The sequence below is a fragment of the Hordeum vulgare genome, chromosome 4H (assembly GCF_904849725.1).
Source record: "Hordeum vulgare subsp. vulgare chromosome 4H, MorexV3_pseudomolecules_assembly, whole genome shotgun sequence".
NCBI lineage: Eukaryota > Viridiplantae > Streptophyta > Magnoliopsida > Poales > Poaceae > Hordeum > Hordeum vulgare.
Window position 1 is genome coordinate 235,373,291 of NC_058521.1, and position 17,815 is coordinate 235,391,105.

Consider the following 17,815-nt stretch of genomic DNA (forward strand, 5'->3'; position numbering starts at 1 on the left):
GCACTCGAAGAATGACATGGACTACTTTGGATAAGCTTATACTGTGTGTCAGGAATTTGACCTACTCAACCTCATGACACTCAATTGTCCCTTTGATGTGCAACTCATTCACCAGTTCTATGCCACGGTTCATTTTGGCACTGATGACGCTCGCACCCTTACATTCATGTGTCGTGACGAACTCTTCGAGGTCCCGTGGCATGCCTTCTGCAATGCTCTGGGGTATGATGATACAGGTCTCACTAGGGATGGCGGCATTCATCCTCATGATCGGCCTCATCCAATGGATAACATGAAGCTTGCTCCCTTATACATTACAGGGCGTGGGATTGCTGGCTCCTCCAAGGACTTGCTGCCAGTATATGATATTCTGCACCGTGTTTTCCAGAATGTCCCCAGTCGACGTTGCACAGAGAATACGGCTTCGCCGGCGGCGGGCCTCTCCATCGACTCACAAAGCCCATTCGGGCAATGGTGCTCTATAATCTCCAGCAATGGATTGCGGCAAGGGTGGTAATTGTATGGATCTTGGATGTGTATTTTTCCTTGCCCTTTCTTGGTGATTCCATGTGTCTGCATTGTATCAATTCTTGCTATGAATAATTAGTGATACTCTTCTCAAAAGGTGGGCAATTAAGATGAGATTCATGGTTATTTTGTTGATATGCTTGTTGCTGTGAAGGAGATGGCTGGCACTGGGGCCACATTTGATGCTTCAAAATGGTTATGGGAGGATCTCTACTCCACAGTTCACTACAAATTGGTCCCCAAGTATGCTTCGTTCGTTATGTGCTTCCTCAACTCTATGTGGGCAGTCCAAAGGCCTGGCGAGCCTCTCTCTTCTCGTGAGAATCTTACTGAGCATGAGGTCAAGCAACTCTGGAAGAAGAAGCATGTTGCTCCTTGCTTCCCCGATTATGCTCCTGAGGATGTCTTTGCTACTTCTAGTGACAGTGACTTTGAGCTTCCTACGGCTGTCAAGCCCTCTTGGGTATCCAAGTTAACAGATAAGTTGAATAAGACCTTTTGCCTCCAAGCTCATGTTCACTAGAAGCTATATGAAGCCATGTCAACGAGAAGCTTGCTTGGCGCCGACCGATTCAGATTATGAGGGCTCTCAAGCTTGATGCTGCCAGTGGTTCAGAGAAGTCCATCAACCTTGAGGAGAAGTGGATCTATGATCATAGCTCTTGAACAGATGATGAGGTCTCGGGCCAGCCTGCTACCTCCACTGATATTGCTGCTCCGGAGGGGTCTAATGGTGATGATGGTGCTGATGAGGAGTCTGCTAGTGGTGATGATGATGATGATTCCGAGGAGTCTGACGGATCTGATGAACTTTACTAAGCATCGGGGAGCAATAATTGCTCTTTTCCTTTTTCGTGTCCTGATGCCAACGAGGGTGAGAGCTATAACTTGACAAGATTTGCATGGGGGCTTTGCAGTCATTTCGTATCTTTTGTGTTATTTTTCAAATTTGAACTCTTATTTGCTTGTTAGTTGGTCTTGAATCTATTGTGTGGAGACTATTTACGTTGTTTTTATGGAGACCATGTTTTTTTTATTTTCCCGTATCATTTCAAGATCTACTCGTTATCTCGTACATATGCTCCTCAATGTTAAATTTATGTATGTACCTTGTGGATGGTCTCTAACACCAAGGGGGAGCTCCAATCCGGGCTTTGTCTCATCTGCGGCACTCAGTGTGGGGGAGCTCCGCTGCTACTTAAGAGATCATCGATGCAAACCATGTTGTTGTCATCATCCACCAAAAAGGGGGAGATTGTAAGGGCATTCTCCTGCTTAAGTATTTTGGTGATGATGACAACTCACTTTGTTATCTAACCGGGTGTCAAGTATGCATGTATTATTTGTTAGGACACAAGACGGTTACGCATTCCCTCCACACGGAAAAGATCGAAGACATGTTCCCTACGTGTTTATTTTTTGGGTCGTAGGGATCCCGTACTATTAAGAGGGAATCCACAATGGAAGGCTATGGCTGAATCAATTCTTCTCTAAATCTGTTGCACCCATCGTGTTATGGGCGGTTGTACCGCTTAGTTGCTAACCGGTTGTACCGGTGCTATGGGCGGTTGTACCGCTTAGTTGCTGGGCGGTTGTACCGGTCGTGCACCGGGTCACCACGGGACAAGGTTTTGTTTCACTTCGGTTGTTGGGTGGTGGTGGCCCGATTGTACCGCTATATTAAATATAGCTGGTACTACCGGTGTTCCAAGCGGTTGTACAGCTTGGGACTTTGCCACATCCAGCAGCCATGGCTGGTGACACCCCTGGGCCAACTTCCTGTTTTGGCCCGGTTGTAGGGCAGTGGTTGACCGGCTGTTCCGCTAAAATAGGAACACCGGTTATACCGGCCCAGCAACCGGTTGTACCGCCCAATGCAATTTTTCTGTAACGGTTAGAAAACTAGTGGGCCCATATAAGGGGGTGTTCTTATTCCTCCCCCTTATCTCTTACCTCTCTTTCTCTCTCCTCCATTGATGCACTCAAACTTTCTTGCCCGATCTCTCTCCCTAGCCATCCAAAATTGTTGTATTTCTAGGGATTGGAGGTGACCTGGATCTACACTTCCACCAAAGGAAAATTGATTCCCCCCAAGTTCTTCTGTGGATTTTGTTACTCTTGGGTGTTTGAGCACCCTAGACGGAAGAGGTCAGCTTGGATCCACATTCCATTGTGGTGAAGCTCCATGGTTTTGTAGGGAGCCTCGAATTAAGTTGTGGAGAGAGCCCCAACCTTGTTGTAAAGGTCTGGTTGCCTATTCACCCCCCCCCCCTCTAGTCAACCATTTCGATCCTTTCACTTGGGAAGCATAGAATTGTGATATAATACAGTGGGTAATGTTGGATTATAATAATACAATAATTTTATGGCAGGACATGATGAGATTTGATGTTATATGAACTAACCTCTCTAATGAAAGTTGTGTTAAGTTTTGTGTGGATGAAGTGTTCGAAGATTGAGGAGGTACCGCCACGTGAAGAATAAGTAGAGACAAGAGTTCAAGACTGTGGATGCCCAAGGCATCCCAAGTAAATATTCAAGGAGACTCAAGCGTCTAAGTTTGGGGATTCCTCGGAAAGCAACTCGTCTTTCTTCTTCAACGGTTATCGGTATGTCTCGGCTTTTGTTTTGTTCACATGATATGCGCAAATTCTTGGAGCGTTGTGTGCTCTTTATTTTCCTTTTATAAACGCACCATGCTAGTATGGGAAAGTCCATGGTTGACTTATAGAATGCTTCATGTGCTTCACTTATATCATTTGAAGTTGGATGCATGTTTCTCCACATATAGAAAACAAATATTTGTAGAATGCTCTTTTGCGTCACTTGTATGTATTAGAGCATTGTCTTTTGTAGAAAGAATTAAAATCTCATGCTTCACTTATACCTATTTAGAGAGTCAACGGGAATTCATGATTTACATGGTTAGTCATAAAATCCTACATAAAGCTTGTAGATTATTGAATATGATATGTTTTATTCCCTACAATAGTTTTGTGACATTAAGATAGTAATATGTGGGTTCACTACTGGATGATTGTGGAATAGTAAGAATATTGATGTTAAAGTTTGTGATTCCTGAAGCATGCACGTATAGTCTCTAGTTATGCGATGAAGTTGAAGCATAATTTATCCTTGATTGAAATCCTTTATGTTGTTATAATCGGGAGCACGTGATGGTTAACTCCTACCAACCTCTTCCCTAGGGGCATGTGAGTAGTGCTTTGCTTCGAGAGAGCTAATAAAATCTTGCAATAAGTGCATGAGTTCTTTATGACTTATGCGAATCCATGGATATACGCACTCTCACCTCCACATATTTGCTAGCCTCTTCGGTACTGTGCATTGCCCATTCTCACCTCGAGGATCAGGGCAACTTTCATCGGTGCATCTAAACCCCTTGACATGATACGCCCTATTCACATAAGCCTCATTATATCTTCCTCAAAACAGCCACCATACCTACCTATCATGGCATTTCCAAAGTCATTCCGAGATATATTGCCATGCAACTTACATCAGCATCATATACATGACTTGAGCATTCATTGTCATAATGCTTTGCATGATAGTAAGATAGCTAGCATGATATTTCCATGGTTTGACTGTTTTTTGATATCTTTGCTATGCTAGATCATCGCACATCCTAATACACTCCCAAAGGCATTCATATTGAGTCATATTGTTTCATAGGTTTTCATATCGAGTTGCAAGTAAATAAAAGTGTGATGATCATCATTATAGAGCATTGTCCCACTAAGGAAAGGATGATGGAGCTTATGATTCCCCCACACGTCGGGATGAGACTCCGGACAAAAAATAAAAAATGAGGGAGGCCAAATGACCCCACCAAAAAAAACACAAATAGATGGGGGAGGCAAAAAAAGAAGAGCACACCATGAAAAAAATAAACAAATAAATGAGAGAAAAACAGAGAAGGGACTATTCTACTATCCTTTAACACACTTGTGCCTCAAAGTGGCACCATGTCTTCATATAGAGAGTTTCTTGTTTATCACTCCCATATGCTAGCAGGATTTTTTTTTCATTATAGAACTTGGCTTGTATATTCCGATGACGGGCTTCCTCAAATGCCCGAGGTATTCATGAGCACGCAAGTTGGATGCATACCCACTTAGCTTCAGTTGAGCTTTCATACACTTATAGCTCTAGTGCATCCATTGCATGGCAATCCCTACTCCTCGCATTGATATGTATTGATGGGCATCTCCATAGCCCGTTGATACGCATAGTTGATGAGTGACTTTTTTCTTCACTTTTACCCTTTTGAAACCTACCACCATATTATATTTCACCTTTATGCTATATCCATGGTTCACGCTCATGTATTGGGTGATTAATAAAAAGCAGAAGCACATTAAAAAGTAAGATCCAATTGCTTGGTTTGACACCGGGGTGCTCATGATTTATAATTTATGCTAGGAAGGCCAAGCATGATAGGCTATATGATTTCGTAGGGATAGTGTTCTGTAGCATCGTTATTTTGAAAGGACATAATTGTTTGCTAGTAAACCTGAGCATGGATATTTTTTGTAAAATAATAGACTATTGCCTTGAATCACTTGTATCTGAATATTCATTCCATGATTAGACATTTGTTCAAGACAATGTTAGGTAGGATTCCACATCAAAAATTATCTTTTTATCATTTAGCTACTCTAGGACGAACAAGAATTAAGCTTGGGAATACTGATATGTCTCCGTCATATCCATAATTTTTTATTGTTTCATGCCAATGATCTATAACTTCCATATACTTTTTGTAACATTTTATATTATTTTTGGGACTAACTTACTTATCGAGTGCCCAGTGACAGTTCCTTTTTTTGTGTGTTTTTTGTTTCGTGGAGATACCATATCAAAAAATGTCCAAACTCGATAAAAAAATACGGAGATTTCTGGTTGAAATATATGTGAATTTTGGTAAGAAGAATCAATGCTACACGATGCCCGAGGGGCCCACAAGGCAACAGGGAGCAGCCGGGGGTGGCTGCTCCCTGATTACTTGTGGCCACCCCTTAAATTAGTTGGATCTCTACATTGACCACAAGGTTGATATTTTTGCGATAAAATTCGCTCAAAATTTCAGCCCGATAAGAGGTATAGATCTCTAGATATTTGAGAAACGGTGAAGGGCGAAAACAGGAGAGACATACATAGAGAGATCCAATCTCGGAGGGGCTGCTGCCCTCCGGGAGCCATGGTGGCCGTGGACGAGAGGGGAATCCCTCCTCTCACCTAGGTAGGAGGCCAAGGAAGAATAAGAAGGAGGGGGCTCTCTCCCCTCTCTTCCAGTGACGCCAAAACGCCGCAGGGGCAACCACCATGAAGGCGATCTACAACAACTTTGTCGCCGTCACCACCAACTCTCTACCCCTCTATGAAGTGTTGTAAACCCTGTTCTCCCCGATGTAATCTCTACTTAAACATGGTGCTTAATGCTATATATTATTACCCAATGATGTGTGGCTATCGTATGATGTTTGAGTAGATTTGTTTTCTCCTACGGGTTAATTGTGGTATGATGCTATTGGTGTGAGTTGTATGTTGGTATGGTGCTATCCTAAGGTGCCTTCCGTGAGGCACGCACGTGAAGGATTCACGCTAGATGGTATGCAATATGTTCATGATTCGCTTATAGTGGGTGGCTACAGTGATAGAAGCTTACAACCGAGTAAGGGAATTGTTTGCGTATGGGAGTAAAAAGGACTTGATGTTTAATGCTATGGTTGGGTTTACCGCAATGAATTATAGTAGTTGTGGATGCTTTCTAGAGGTCCAATCATAATTGCATATGATCCAAGTACGGAAAGTGTGTTAGTGTATGCCTCTCCCTCATTGCATATGACAAGTATCTATCATGTTATATTCAATTGCCTATGGACAATCTTTCTCTTGCTTACACAAAAAAGTTTTCTGCTAAAGAACTAACTAAAATAATATTTATTAAAACACTACCTAAATTTTATTTCCACGTTCTTTATTACCTTGCAAACCTATCTATTATACCTACTAACTACTTCTAGTTTCCTTCCCACAAAGTAGTTTCATACTTGTTCTAGGTAAGTAAGTGTTAGCGTGCGTAGAGTTGTATCGATGGTCAATAGAACCTGAGAGAATATTAATTCTACCTTTAGCTCCTCGATGAGTTCGACACACTTACTTATCGAAAAAGGTTACAAACGATCTGCTACACTTGTGGGTTATCACCGAGTGTAAGCCAATTCCATATACTCATCTCATCTTTACATGTAATTGTAACGATATCCATTCTTGCGAAACAACGAGATGCGCTTCTATCCCTATTGAGGCCCTCGAGCCAAAATAAGGATGGGACCGCATCTTGGGTGTTACAGCGTGACAATTTATTTAGCCGACACTTCAAGAATTGGATCTTCCTCATCCACGAGTTCACACATCAAAATCATGTCACCTTCGTATTCTAGCTGGGCCATGAGCGCCTTCTCCTTCAGGGGATTCTTGCACTCTAATTTGAAGTGCCACATGATGCCACCGTTGTGATACTTGATCTTGCGCTTGTCGAACTTTCTTCTTCTTCGGAGGGACATCGCTCGCATTTTTCTGACTTTGTTTGTTTGCAGTATGATTTGGCGGGTGTAACTGCTAGAGACCTCACCTTCTCTCCTTGAGTTCAGAACCTGCCATTGAGCCCGCGTGAGCATGCCATCCTCATTGTTCCTCCCATCTCCCAGACTGTACTGCGGACACTCTTCATGAGCCTTGTAGCATCCGACGAGATCATCAATGGAGAGGGTTGTGAGATTGACGCATTTCTCGTTCGTTGTGACAATTTGCACGTACCGGAGAGGAGTCGCACACAAGAACCGAAGGGCAACTCAGGCCTTCGTGAGGTATTCCCCAAGTGCGCGGATCCGATTGACGGGAGTAGCTACCAATGAAGCGAACATGTCCACGGACTCATTGTCGCCCATGACCAATGTCTCATAGTTCCTTGAGAGAGTTGGGGATTGGCTTGTTGGACGTGGGTGTGTCCCTCAAATGTGAGCTCCAAGGTATCCCATGCCTCTTTCGTCGTTTCTTTGGATATTAGGTGTTGGCGGACATCCATCGGCGTCACCGAATAAATCGTCGGCATTGCCTGCCAATCCTTCCTGTGCTCGACTCCCTCCTTCTTGAAAGCGTCAACTCCTAGATCGACTGCATCCCACAACTCGTTGGCATGAAGATCACACTCCATGAGAGTCTTCCAGTCATCGTGTGGTCAAACTGTGGATACGACGGGCCGGCTATGGCAAGTAGTTTAGTCGTGCGGGTCACTTACACAATATGTTTGTCCGCCATGAACTTCTACACTTTTTAGGAGTCACATGCTATCCATCGACAACACTTGGGGGCACCAACATGGGTACATGATGCACACTCAATAGGGATGGTATTGTCATGACATTCCTGATGATCAACGGGTTTGGAATGAAGCACAAGGAAGAGAATAGTGTTGCCAGGAGAAGGGTGTGAGCTCTATGATCCAGTAAGTAGGAACTGGTCCAAGACGAGCTCACCACCAGCATTCAGTGACACAATCAGCAAGGGTGCACTATTAAATAGCCATTTATGAAGATGTGTATGGTGTGACTGCATTGTTAAATAACCAATGATGAAGATATGTGTGTTGTGAGTGCACTATTAAATAACCATCTATGGAGATGTGTGTGGAGTGAATGCACTATTAAATAGCCATTGATGGAGATTGTCAGGGCACGACTACCTATGGGACCTAGGAGGTCCCTTTTGCAGGTTCCATGGTCGGGTGACATGAGCACAAAGAGCATCACTATCCTCGTACGATCTCAGGGTTAGATAGGTTCGGGCCGTTCGGGAGCGTAAAACCGTGCGATCTATGTTTTGTGGATTATATTAGTCCAAGTACAGGAGCGCGACAGCCTGGCAAGAATGTCCGAGGAGTGCAGCTATGCGTGCAAAGGGACAAGGTGCCGACCTTTATAAAGTTAGCCATGGAACTCCTTTAATAGGCCAAGGGGGTTACCACAGTGGCTAAAATGGTCTTTACATGGAGTTAATAGTGGATCCAATAGCTGCCAAAACTACTGACAGGAGCTACAATGGTAAATATCAAACCCTGACGGATTAGGACAGGTGCATTAAATGCGCCGTGAGGTGTCATGCTGGTGATGTCTTCTAGCAAGGATCGTCTATCTTTCTATGTCGTTCGTCCAGCTACCTCTAATTTTCTTGCCACACCATGGTACGGGTGTCATTAAAGCTATTGCAAATTCCTTGAGCCGCCACGCATCCCTGACAAGGCTCATCTAACCGCATGTCTGCTCAACACCTTGGTGATGTTGACAATTAGCCCGATGAGATGGAGTGGTGGAGTGGTAGTGGAGTCTTGCCGGGCATGGTGGCTGTCGGGTCTTCCTCACAAGCAAGGTGGCTTGCCGATGGCTTCGCCTTGATGCTTGGCATCGTGTTGGTTGTATTGTCTCTCGGCAAGACTTGCTAGGCTGGAGGCCATTGTCGTCTGTGCACAAGTAAGGGCACTAAGGGAACCGTTTTTAGTACACTAACACTAACCCCTGGGCCTGGGCCATACCGAAGTCCGTGACGCTATTGGGCTAGGCCCAAAAAATAGTGCATAGATACGTCGCCAATTTTTACTACAGTCGTCATGATGGTTTTTCACTGTTTTCCCATGATGCGCATTGAATGCGAGTCGTGGGAGTGGTTGAGCGAAACGGCATCCGCAAAAGGCATCTGGGAAACACGGGCACGCCAAACGAGGAGAGGCAGCATGCGCGTATTCCACCCTTGTAAAAATAAATGACGAGAATTTGCAAGGGCACTACTGATCCTAGGCCCTGTTTGGATCCTAGGGTTAGAGTTAGATTGGGTTAGAGTTGAGCTATCTAACCCTCAAAAATCCAAACAGGTAGGGTTAGATTTGGTTAGATGCATCTAACCCACCCAAGAGGTGCTTTTTTGGGTTAGAGTTAGGTGGGGACAAAAAAAAAGAAAAAAAATCACTTGCTACTGCATCCAGCCCGCACCAGATCCCACCAACCCCCCGTCCCTCCCGTCGCCCTCCCTCCTCACCATTCCAGCCGCCGGCCGCTGCGCCCTGCCGCGGCCCGCCCCGCCCCCGGACCGCCCCGCCGCGCCCTGCCGGCCACACCAAATCCGGCAGTGAATATGGACAAAAGAACCAAATGATTGAGAAAGAACATTTATTGTCAATCTAACCCTCTCATCCAAACACCTCTTGGGTTAGAGTTAGTTCAGGGTTAGTTAAGGGTTAGAATCTAACTCTAACCTCTAACCCGGTTAGAGTATCCAAACAGGACCCTAGTCCAACTTCCTTGCTCGACATCATGTTCGTTACTGTTTTCTTTATGACGTGTGTCGTATGCATGGCATGGTATTGGTGGAGATGGGCAGCCGCTATGGTGGTGCTCTAGGGAGCATGCAGTCACTTCTCGGAATAGTAAAGAGCCTTCCCCCGCCTTCTCCCTATAAATGGGAGCTCATGAAAGCGTTGCTCATTGATACGTCTCCAATGTATTGATAATTTATAAAAAATATTTTTCATGTTTAAAGTATTAATATTATCAGGATAAAAATACTAAAATTGCCATCATCTATAAACTCAATTTGCGACGACGAATTACCAAAAACTATCATGACCCATAAATTAAATTTATCATGATTAATTACTAAATCTAGAAGAAAAATTAGATAAAGCACGTCGTGATAACTTTATTTTAAACATTGATAATTTTAGTGTAAACATCATGATATTTTTTGACCCTAAAAAAAAACATTGAAACATATCAATACGGGATCTAGTTTTAAAAATCTAGTCGGAACGGAATTAATGATGAAAACAGATTTTTTTTAAACTGAATTTTATTTAAAAGATATTACATTTTTAAGTTTAAAAACTCAAAAAAATCTGCTAGGTGAATCATGTGGTAGGATGAATATTTATGAAGACGTGTGAATCATGTTGTCTCATGCCACACGGGCTATCATTTACAAAAAGTAAAAAAGAAAAAACCTTCTAGGTGCGGAAAGCACCCAATGTTCAGACATGTGTCTACACCACGCCCAAGAAAGTGTCCACGGGGTCCCCCAGCCAGGGGGTAACCCCCAACTAGTCGTTCCCGATGGAATACAGTCCATGACGCAAATCTCAATAGGTCAAGTCGGTAAGCTCGGCAGCCAAATTGAGTTTCTGCCGAGAAAACCACTTTCTATACCACCAGCAAGCATGGGGAATTCCTTTTTTTTTATTTGGCAGGAACATGCATGGTATCCAAAGTTACCTGACACTGAAGAGTAGGACAAGATTATACAGACCAGAAGAAGAAACAAGCACAAGCCCGCCTGCATATTGATCCTGTGAAAATTTTGTTGGTGAGCTATTGTTTCTAAATGCCTGCAAAATTGATTATTGCTTGACAAATGGAACTCCCATATCAGCCATTCTACTCCCAGAGAAGATGCATCTCCAGTTGGCTAAGAGAACACATTAACAGGCAACAATAACAAAATTGAACACTGCAATTTGGGCAATTACTATTTCGCAGCTGGTTCTGTCGGCTGTCTCCCGTGTAACCGGAATAGCAAAGATGATTTTGACATCTGATGCTCTCTCTCAAGTGCCGCAACCACATCCTTCACCGTGATGCTACGCACCACTTTCATGTGTGCTGACCTTCTAACGCCACCTAATGAAAAAACACAACATACTCATTGTTAAAATTTCTATTCTCTTTCAAAAAAAAAAAGGTAAAAAGTGTAGGCATGGCAGATACTCTCAGTTAGGCCTAGTCATGGAATATTTATTTCCTTTATTCAACTCCCAGAGGCTGGTTTATTCCTATACCCATTTTTGAGGATAATTAACTGATCTGTTGCTTGATCTTAAAGCGACTGATTTGTTGGTTCCCTTTGAAAGAGATTGGGATTGCTTTTCTATTTCTTTTACAGAGAAAATCACCAAAAATGTTCAACTAATCAATCCGAGAAGACACTCTTAAAATTCTTCCTAATTTAACAAGAATAATTTTTCTAATGAGAACAGCTAGGACAGAATAGGCATCGTTTCTATGTACAAGAAACAGACAACCAACAAGTTTAATATATATACTCAAACATAGGTTGTGGCAGTCTAAACCCACATCTCAACTGAACAGTAGGATTCCTCAACAAAACCATACCCTTCACAATTAGGAGTACTACTCATACGTCCTTTGGTTTATGGTCCTGGTCCTTGCATTGCAGCTCATCATTGGTTTGTGCTTCAGTGGCAGCTCCTGGTATTAGGTGCCTCCTCATATGCCCTCGCCATACTCATAGACAAATGCAGGTCCTGCGGATACCAAAATTCAACATCGATGTGATCTACCAATCCTGCCATTAAATAATGTGCTAGTTGCAGCAATGTGAGCCTCCCTGAACAACATAGCAGTGCCAAGAATTTTTTTCTGGTAACTGTCCACGTCATGCTTAAGAGTAATGAGCTCTCCCAGGTTGCTGCACATTGGAGAGGCGAAAACAAGATGCAGGCACTCCTTCCAATACGGCCATGTCAGCACACCTCTATCACGTTCCAGCCAGTAGTAGGTCTACAGTAGTCTCTTGCAGTTTGGGCCCCAGCTGCCCGATCCTTCCACTCCCATTCGTTCCATGGCAAACAAACCTGCTGCCTCGCCCCAACATGTCATGGAGCAAGGAATTCTGGCCAATAAGTATAGTCCACAGCATCTCGAAGTTGATTGCTTAGGAGTTGTCCCTCCGCATCGCCCTGGTTGTGCCTTCCATCGTGTCAACCAATCAATGTGCTTATATCAAATGGGGATGGATGTGAATCCAAGCATTGAACTCTCGTCCCCTCGCGTCGCTCCCGCGAGCGACCGAGGGGATAACCCTAGACGCCGGAGCGCGTCCCTCTCCCTTTCCTCCCTCCCCTCGCCGCCGCCTCTCCGCGCCGCCGGGCAAAGTCCGGTGGGTGCTGGCGGCGGCGGGGCCCTTTCTCTCCTCGCTCATGGAAGCTTCGCGCGGGCGGGCGCTCCCTGGCGACGGCGCGGCGGCACTCGACTATGCTCGGTGGCAGCGTTGCGGAGCGGCAGGCCGAGAGTGGAGGGCCGGACGCGGGTGGTTCAGGGCGGATGCGTGGCCGGGGCGGCGGCGGCGGCTTCGGCTGGATCTACCCCGCGGGGGGCGCGGGCTGCGGCGGCTCTGTTCGAGGCGGGCCTGGCGGCCGATGGTCGGTCAGGAGATGGTGCCTGGCGGCGGGGCGCCCGCGCGTCACGACGGTGGTACGAGTCAGGGTGCTGGCTCCTCTGGAGGCCCTCTTTGGCGGCGGGACGCGGTTGATCCGGCGGTCCTCGCCGGCGGACGACGGGTGGCTGCCCCCTCTCGTGGGGATCTGGCCGGAGACCGTGGTAGGGCGTCAGGGGCGACGCAGGGGAGGCTGTTGGAGGGACGGGCAGACCGATTGCTCGTCACTGGCGTAGGGGGCGCCGGTCCGGACGAGCTCCGCTCCCCCTCCCCTCTTCCAGGCTTGGCCTCCTGGCTGCAGATCGATGTTGCGGGGTGGGACGGCCACCGGCAGTTCTGTTGATGCTTGGGTCCTGTCGGTTGGCTCAAGCCGGCACCTTTGATGGTCTCCGGAGTATTTGGAAGCGGGGCGGCGGCCCTGGTGGTGGGAGCTGCTGGCTCGTGGGCGGAGCTCGCGGCTCGAGTGCTGACAGGCTCGTTGCCATGGCCGCATGGGCGGTATGGGGGCGGGCCTTCGACGATCTATGGTGGTGGTGCAGTCGGCGATCTCCTGCCGTGTCGTACCACAGGCGGAGGCGGAGGGTGGTGGCTGAGGGGAAAACCTCGTCTGGTTCGGACCAGACCGATGGCGGCGGCATCCATGCGTCGTTCCCTTCCTAAAGGCTCCATCGCGGTAGCCCTGTGTCCTTTGTCGTACTCCGGGTGAAAACCTTGATTCAGTGGATCGAGCGGTGGCAGCTCTTCGGTGTCTTTTCTTTCTTGGAAGCACCACTTTGGAGTTTCCTGGGTCATCGAGTTTTGATGTTGCTGATCGTCACTTCGTCAGCCCCTGCCTTGGGTGTGTGTGGTGTTGGGTTGTATGATTTCTGTATGTGGATCGTTGCTTTATTTACAAAGCGGGGCGAATGCCTTTTTCGGTATCAAATGGGGATCAATCCAGGACAACTTCATGTTGGTTCAAATGATGGCCAGACAAATTCATGCTGTGAATCAACCAGTGGTGCTCCTAGAGTTGGAAGTTGGAAGTTGCCCGTGCTTTTGGCTCGGTTTCGTGGTTTTTTTTTGCTGCAATGGTGCTCCTATAAGATCTGATGGAGCATCACCAAAGAACTAGCCATTGCGTGAAAGCTTGCTATCCATCTGCCACAACCATGAGTTGGTCGCGAGATCTTATGGGTTTCACCTCTAACATACCCCAACTTGTTTGGGACTAAAGGCTTTGTTGTTGTTGTTGTAGCTATGTGTTGTGCTTTACAGTGCGCTGGTGCAATATGATCTAGACTCTTGTCTCCAAGGCAAGCACTTGGGTGATGGTGAATTCCATGCCGGGTGAACCCATTTCTCATCTCCACATGCTGCGGCAGGGCAGGGGTACCCCTTGTCCCCCATGCTTTTTGTCATTGCCATGGAGGTCCTTAATATGTTGATTGCTATGGCTACTGATCATGGGAGTTGGTCCCGTGGTGCCCCCCCCCCCCCCCCCAATGGACACCAAGCGCCAAGTGGACCATGTTAGGAAGTATTAGTATTGATCAAGGAGTCTTATTAGTCCATGTTTACTTTCCTTGCACCTCAAGTCTTGTTTTCCTTTGGGCCTTCAAAAGAGATAAGTTGCTTTCCTAACATGGTATTAGAGCTTAGGTTGTTTTTTTCGGGGACCGCAACTCGCCCTCCCAATCCAATCTCGCCGCTGCCTCACAGTCCAGGTCGCCGCTGCAAATCAACCACCCCGCTGCAAATCGCCTCGCAGGTCCGGCCGCTGCAAGACAACCACCCCGCTGCAGATGTCACCCGGTCGCTGATCTGATCGACGTGCACGCAGCAGGTCTCCCATCCGGATCTATGTGCCCACCAGATGGATCCCATCGGTGTACGCCTTGCCTCCATCTGTTTTGGGCCGCCTCATGATTTTCTGTCCAGATCGGGCAGAGCCACCGAAGGTCAAGATCTTCAGATCGGGCACGCTGCTGTTTGTCCGTCCGCCTCGTCTCGACCCCAACTCGTGCAACTCATGCCAGCTGCTCCGTGTTGCTGCTGCTGCTGCTCGTTGCCCTTGCCCTTGAGACGCTGTGTTTCCTGCTATGCGTTGCTGCTAGCCTTCTCCTGCTTGCCCCATGCCGCTTCAAGCCCAGTTTTGGCTGCTGGCTTCATGTCCTCTGAGGCATGCCAGTTTGGTGTTGCTTGATCTGTTTTCGTGAGGCATCATATATCTATTTTAAAAATGATGTTTCTTCCACTACTCTGCCGTCTAGTATAATTGCCTTTTAGTCTGTGTTTTTCGCTGCGTACACCAAATCTGTTGATATTTTGTGTTTCTTATGCCATGAGTCCACAATGCCTTTTTCCGTCGGCCTTTAATCTTTCTCTGGTCCTGATCCTATACAACTTTTGTGGCCTATTTGCCCTTGTTGTTTTCTATAGGATTTTCGGGACTCCTTTTTGCATTGTCGATCTACGCCTATCGTGTCTTAACCGCCGAGCTTCTTTCGCCGTCGGTTGTCGTGGACTATGATTTTCTACGCAATGCTTTACTCTCTTGATGTGACATCTTCCTTTGACAACCCATCTTCTCTTAATACTTCTCTTGTATCGTCTATTGATGTGGTGTCTTCCTCTATTGATGTGGTGTCTTCCTCTGATGTGCCATCTCTTCACTATCCCCTTGGCTTGACTCGCAGGTTTTGAAGACTCTTCATACTACGACGACACTCTTAGGACGTGGATTTGGATTATCATTTTTTTAGTATTACACTTCTTCAAATGTAATGCTATTGCATACGCTTTGCATTTGAGGGGGGGTGTTAGGAAGTATTAGTATTGGTCTAGGAGTCTTATTAGTCCATGTTTACTTTCCTTGCACCTCAAGTCTTCTGTAATATATATATGCCCTTTCGGCCTTCAATAGAGATAAGTTGCTTTTCTAACAAACCAAACGCACACGTGCCACTGAAACCAAGGTGATTCGCTCCTCTTGAACTCCCTATGCATTCATATGAGATATGGCTACTACCTCACACGGAGACCCTACGCGGACACACGTACCAAGAATCGACCATGGAGGAAGAAGGCCAAATCCTGGCGGAGGAGAAGCAAGAAGACAAGGAAGGCAGTCAAAACTACAGTAGCCAGAGTCCAACCACCAACTTGGACGTCCGACTTGACACCACACGATCTAGTCACCAACCCACACGTCCAGCTTGAAGGGCGTGCAACATCAATAGCAAAATCGTTGACCTGGACAAAAGTGCTCTCTGACTTTTCAGGCAGCCTGGAGCCCAGACTTCCGACCCCTGTAGAGGATGTGTCACGCCTGAATAAAACGCCAGCCGAAACCGCACCTGCTACAGCCGAAGGAGGTCCGGCTAGCAACCCGAACAGTCCGGCCTGAGCTTGGACGTCCACACACCAACCCAGACGTCCGGCCTGCGTGCAGTTTGGCCAAAAGCCATGTATCCCTCCCTCCCACCTACTCTAGTTCGTCCCTAGACTATAAAAACCAGCCCCCTCTCACTTTCTAGTGTTAGCAGAGCTATTAGAACTACTTGAGAGCTTTGATCATCTACCCCTTCTCTTTGGAGATCAAGGCCTCCATTAGGAGAAGAATCTCAAGGAATTACCAAGACCTCCAAATCCATAGATCTCTCAAGACCTCACTTCTCCTTAGAGATTTTGGAAGAACTTTACCTAGCTACTTGTTCTTTTTGTTGATTCTGGATCTAGTAGTGCCTCTTTGCTTGGATGCTTGGAGAGCACATGTGCACTACTTGAAAAGGCTTATAGGTGGCATCAAACTAGTGATGGCCACGGCCGGACACCCGCCACTGGTACTTTTCCTAACTAGCAGTGGTGGGCCTAGGTTCAGACCTGCCAGAAGTAACCCCTTCTGAATTTGCCCGCGTGATGAATGCTAACATGGAGGGTGATAATTAGCTCCAGCCACTGGTCTGCGAGGAAGTAGTGGTGGGCCCGTCACATGCCCGCCACAAATAAATGCTTGCAATCGGCGCCCAAAAAATACCAATCCAGGCGTTAGCTTGGGGTCCAGCTCCCTTCGCTTCGAAAGGGGGTCATGACTAACTATATAATCTTTATAGATGATTTTTCTCGATACACTTGGATCTATTTCATGTCTTCTCGTAGCGAGGTCTTATCTATATACAAAAATTGTTGTCATGGTTCATACCCAGTTTTCGACTCCTATTCGTGTTTTTCGCGCAGATTCAGCTGGTGAGTATATCTCCCATGCATTGCGAGCATTCCTTGTTGAGCAAGGTACTCTTCCTTAGTTCTCTTACCGTGGTGTTCATGCTCAGAATGGTGTGGCTGAGCGCAAGCATTGTCACCTTCTTGAGACGCGCGTGCGATGATGATCGCCGCCTCTTTTCCGCCTCACTTCTGGGATGAGGTTGTTACCACTTCCACCTATCTCATTAACATCCAGCCATCTACTGCTCTACATGGTGGTATTCCTCTCGAGCACTGGTCGTTCTCCTGATTATTAGGCGCTACGTTTGTTTGGTTGCGTTTGTTATGTTTTGCTTGCCCCTCGTGAACGCACCAAACCAACTGCTTAGTCTATCGAGTGTGTCTTTCTCGGATAAAGTGACGAGCATAAGGGTTATCGATGTTGGGATCCTGTCGATCGTCAAATGCGTATTTCTCGAGATGTCACTATTGATGAGTCTACACCTCCCACTATGCCCGGTATTCCTACTCCCCGTCCTACTATTGCAGATCTGACACCATCCTCTCCTACGATTTCTTCTCCTCCATCGCATCACTCTCCACCTTCTCCACCGATACATTCCTCATCTCCACCTCCAGTGATTCCACCTCTTCCCTCCTTTTCATTCCATTATACTCGTCGTCCACACGTTGTGGATGAGTCTACTGATGTGCCTTCTACCTCTAGTGTGTCGTCTTCCCCTCCTCAACCGACTTACGGTCTTCGTTCTCGGCCTTGTACGCCCCCTGGCCGATATTC

The 17,815-nt window shown here is 46.5% G+C and overlaps 1 protein-coding gene across 6 annotated transcripts in view; it reads right to left on the reverse strand.

The window, feature by feature from the left end:
- Positions 1–10,515: 10,515 nt before the first annotated feature.
- The window catches only part of LOC123448440 (transcription initiation factor TFIID subunit 4b-like), a 57,013-nt gene continuing 49,713 nt past the window's right edge, over positions 10,516–17,815 (reverse strand). For 2 of the 6 annotated variants that reach the window (XR_006631769.1, XR_006631768.1), the window contains 2 exons: positions 11,769–11,920; positions 11,189–11,276 (listed from right to left, as the gene is read on the reverse strand). Coding sequence is in view for 4 of the 6 variants with exons in the window: in XM_045125330.1 (XP_044981265.1) it covers positions 11,125–11,276 (152 nt within the window). In the remaining 2 variants the exon portion in view is untranslated. Of the gene's footprint in view, positions 11,277–11,768; positions 11,921–17,815 lie in introns of all 6 variants that reach the window. The other 4 variants (XM_045125333.1, XM_045125330.1, XM_045125331.1 and 1 more) reach the window with 3 other exon arrangements.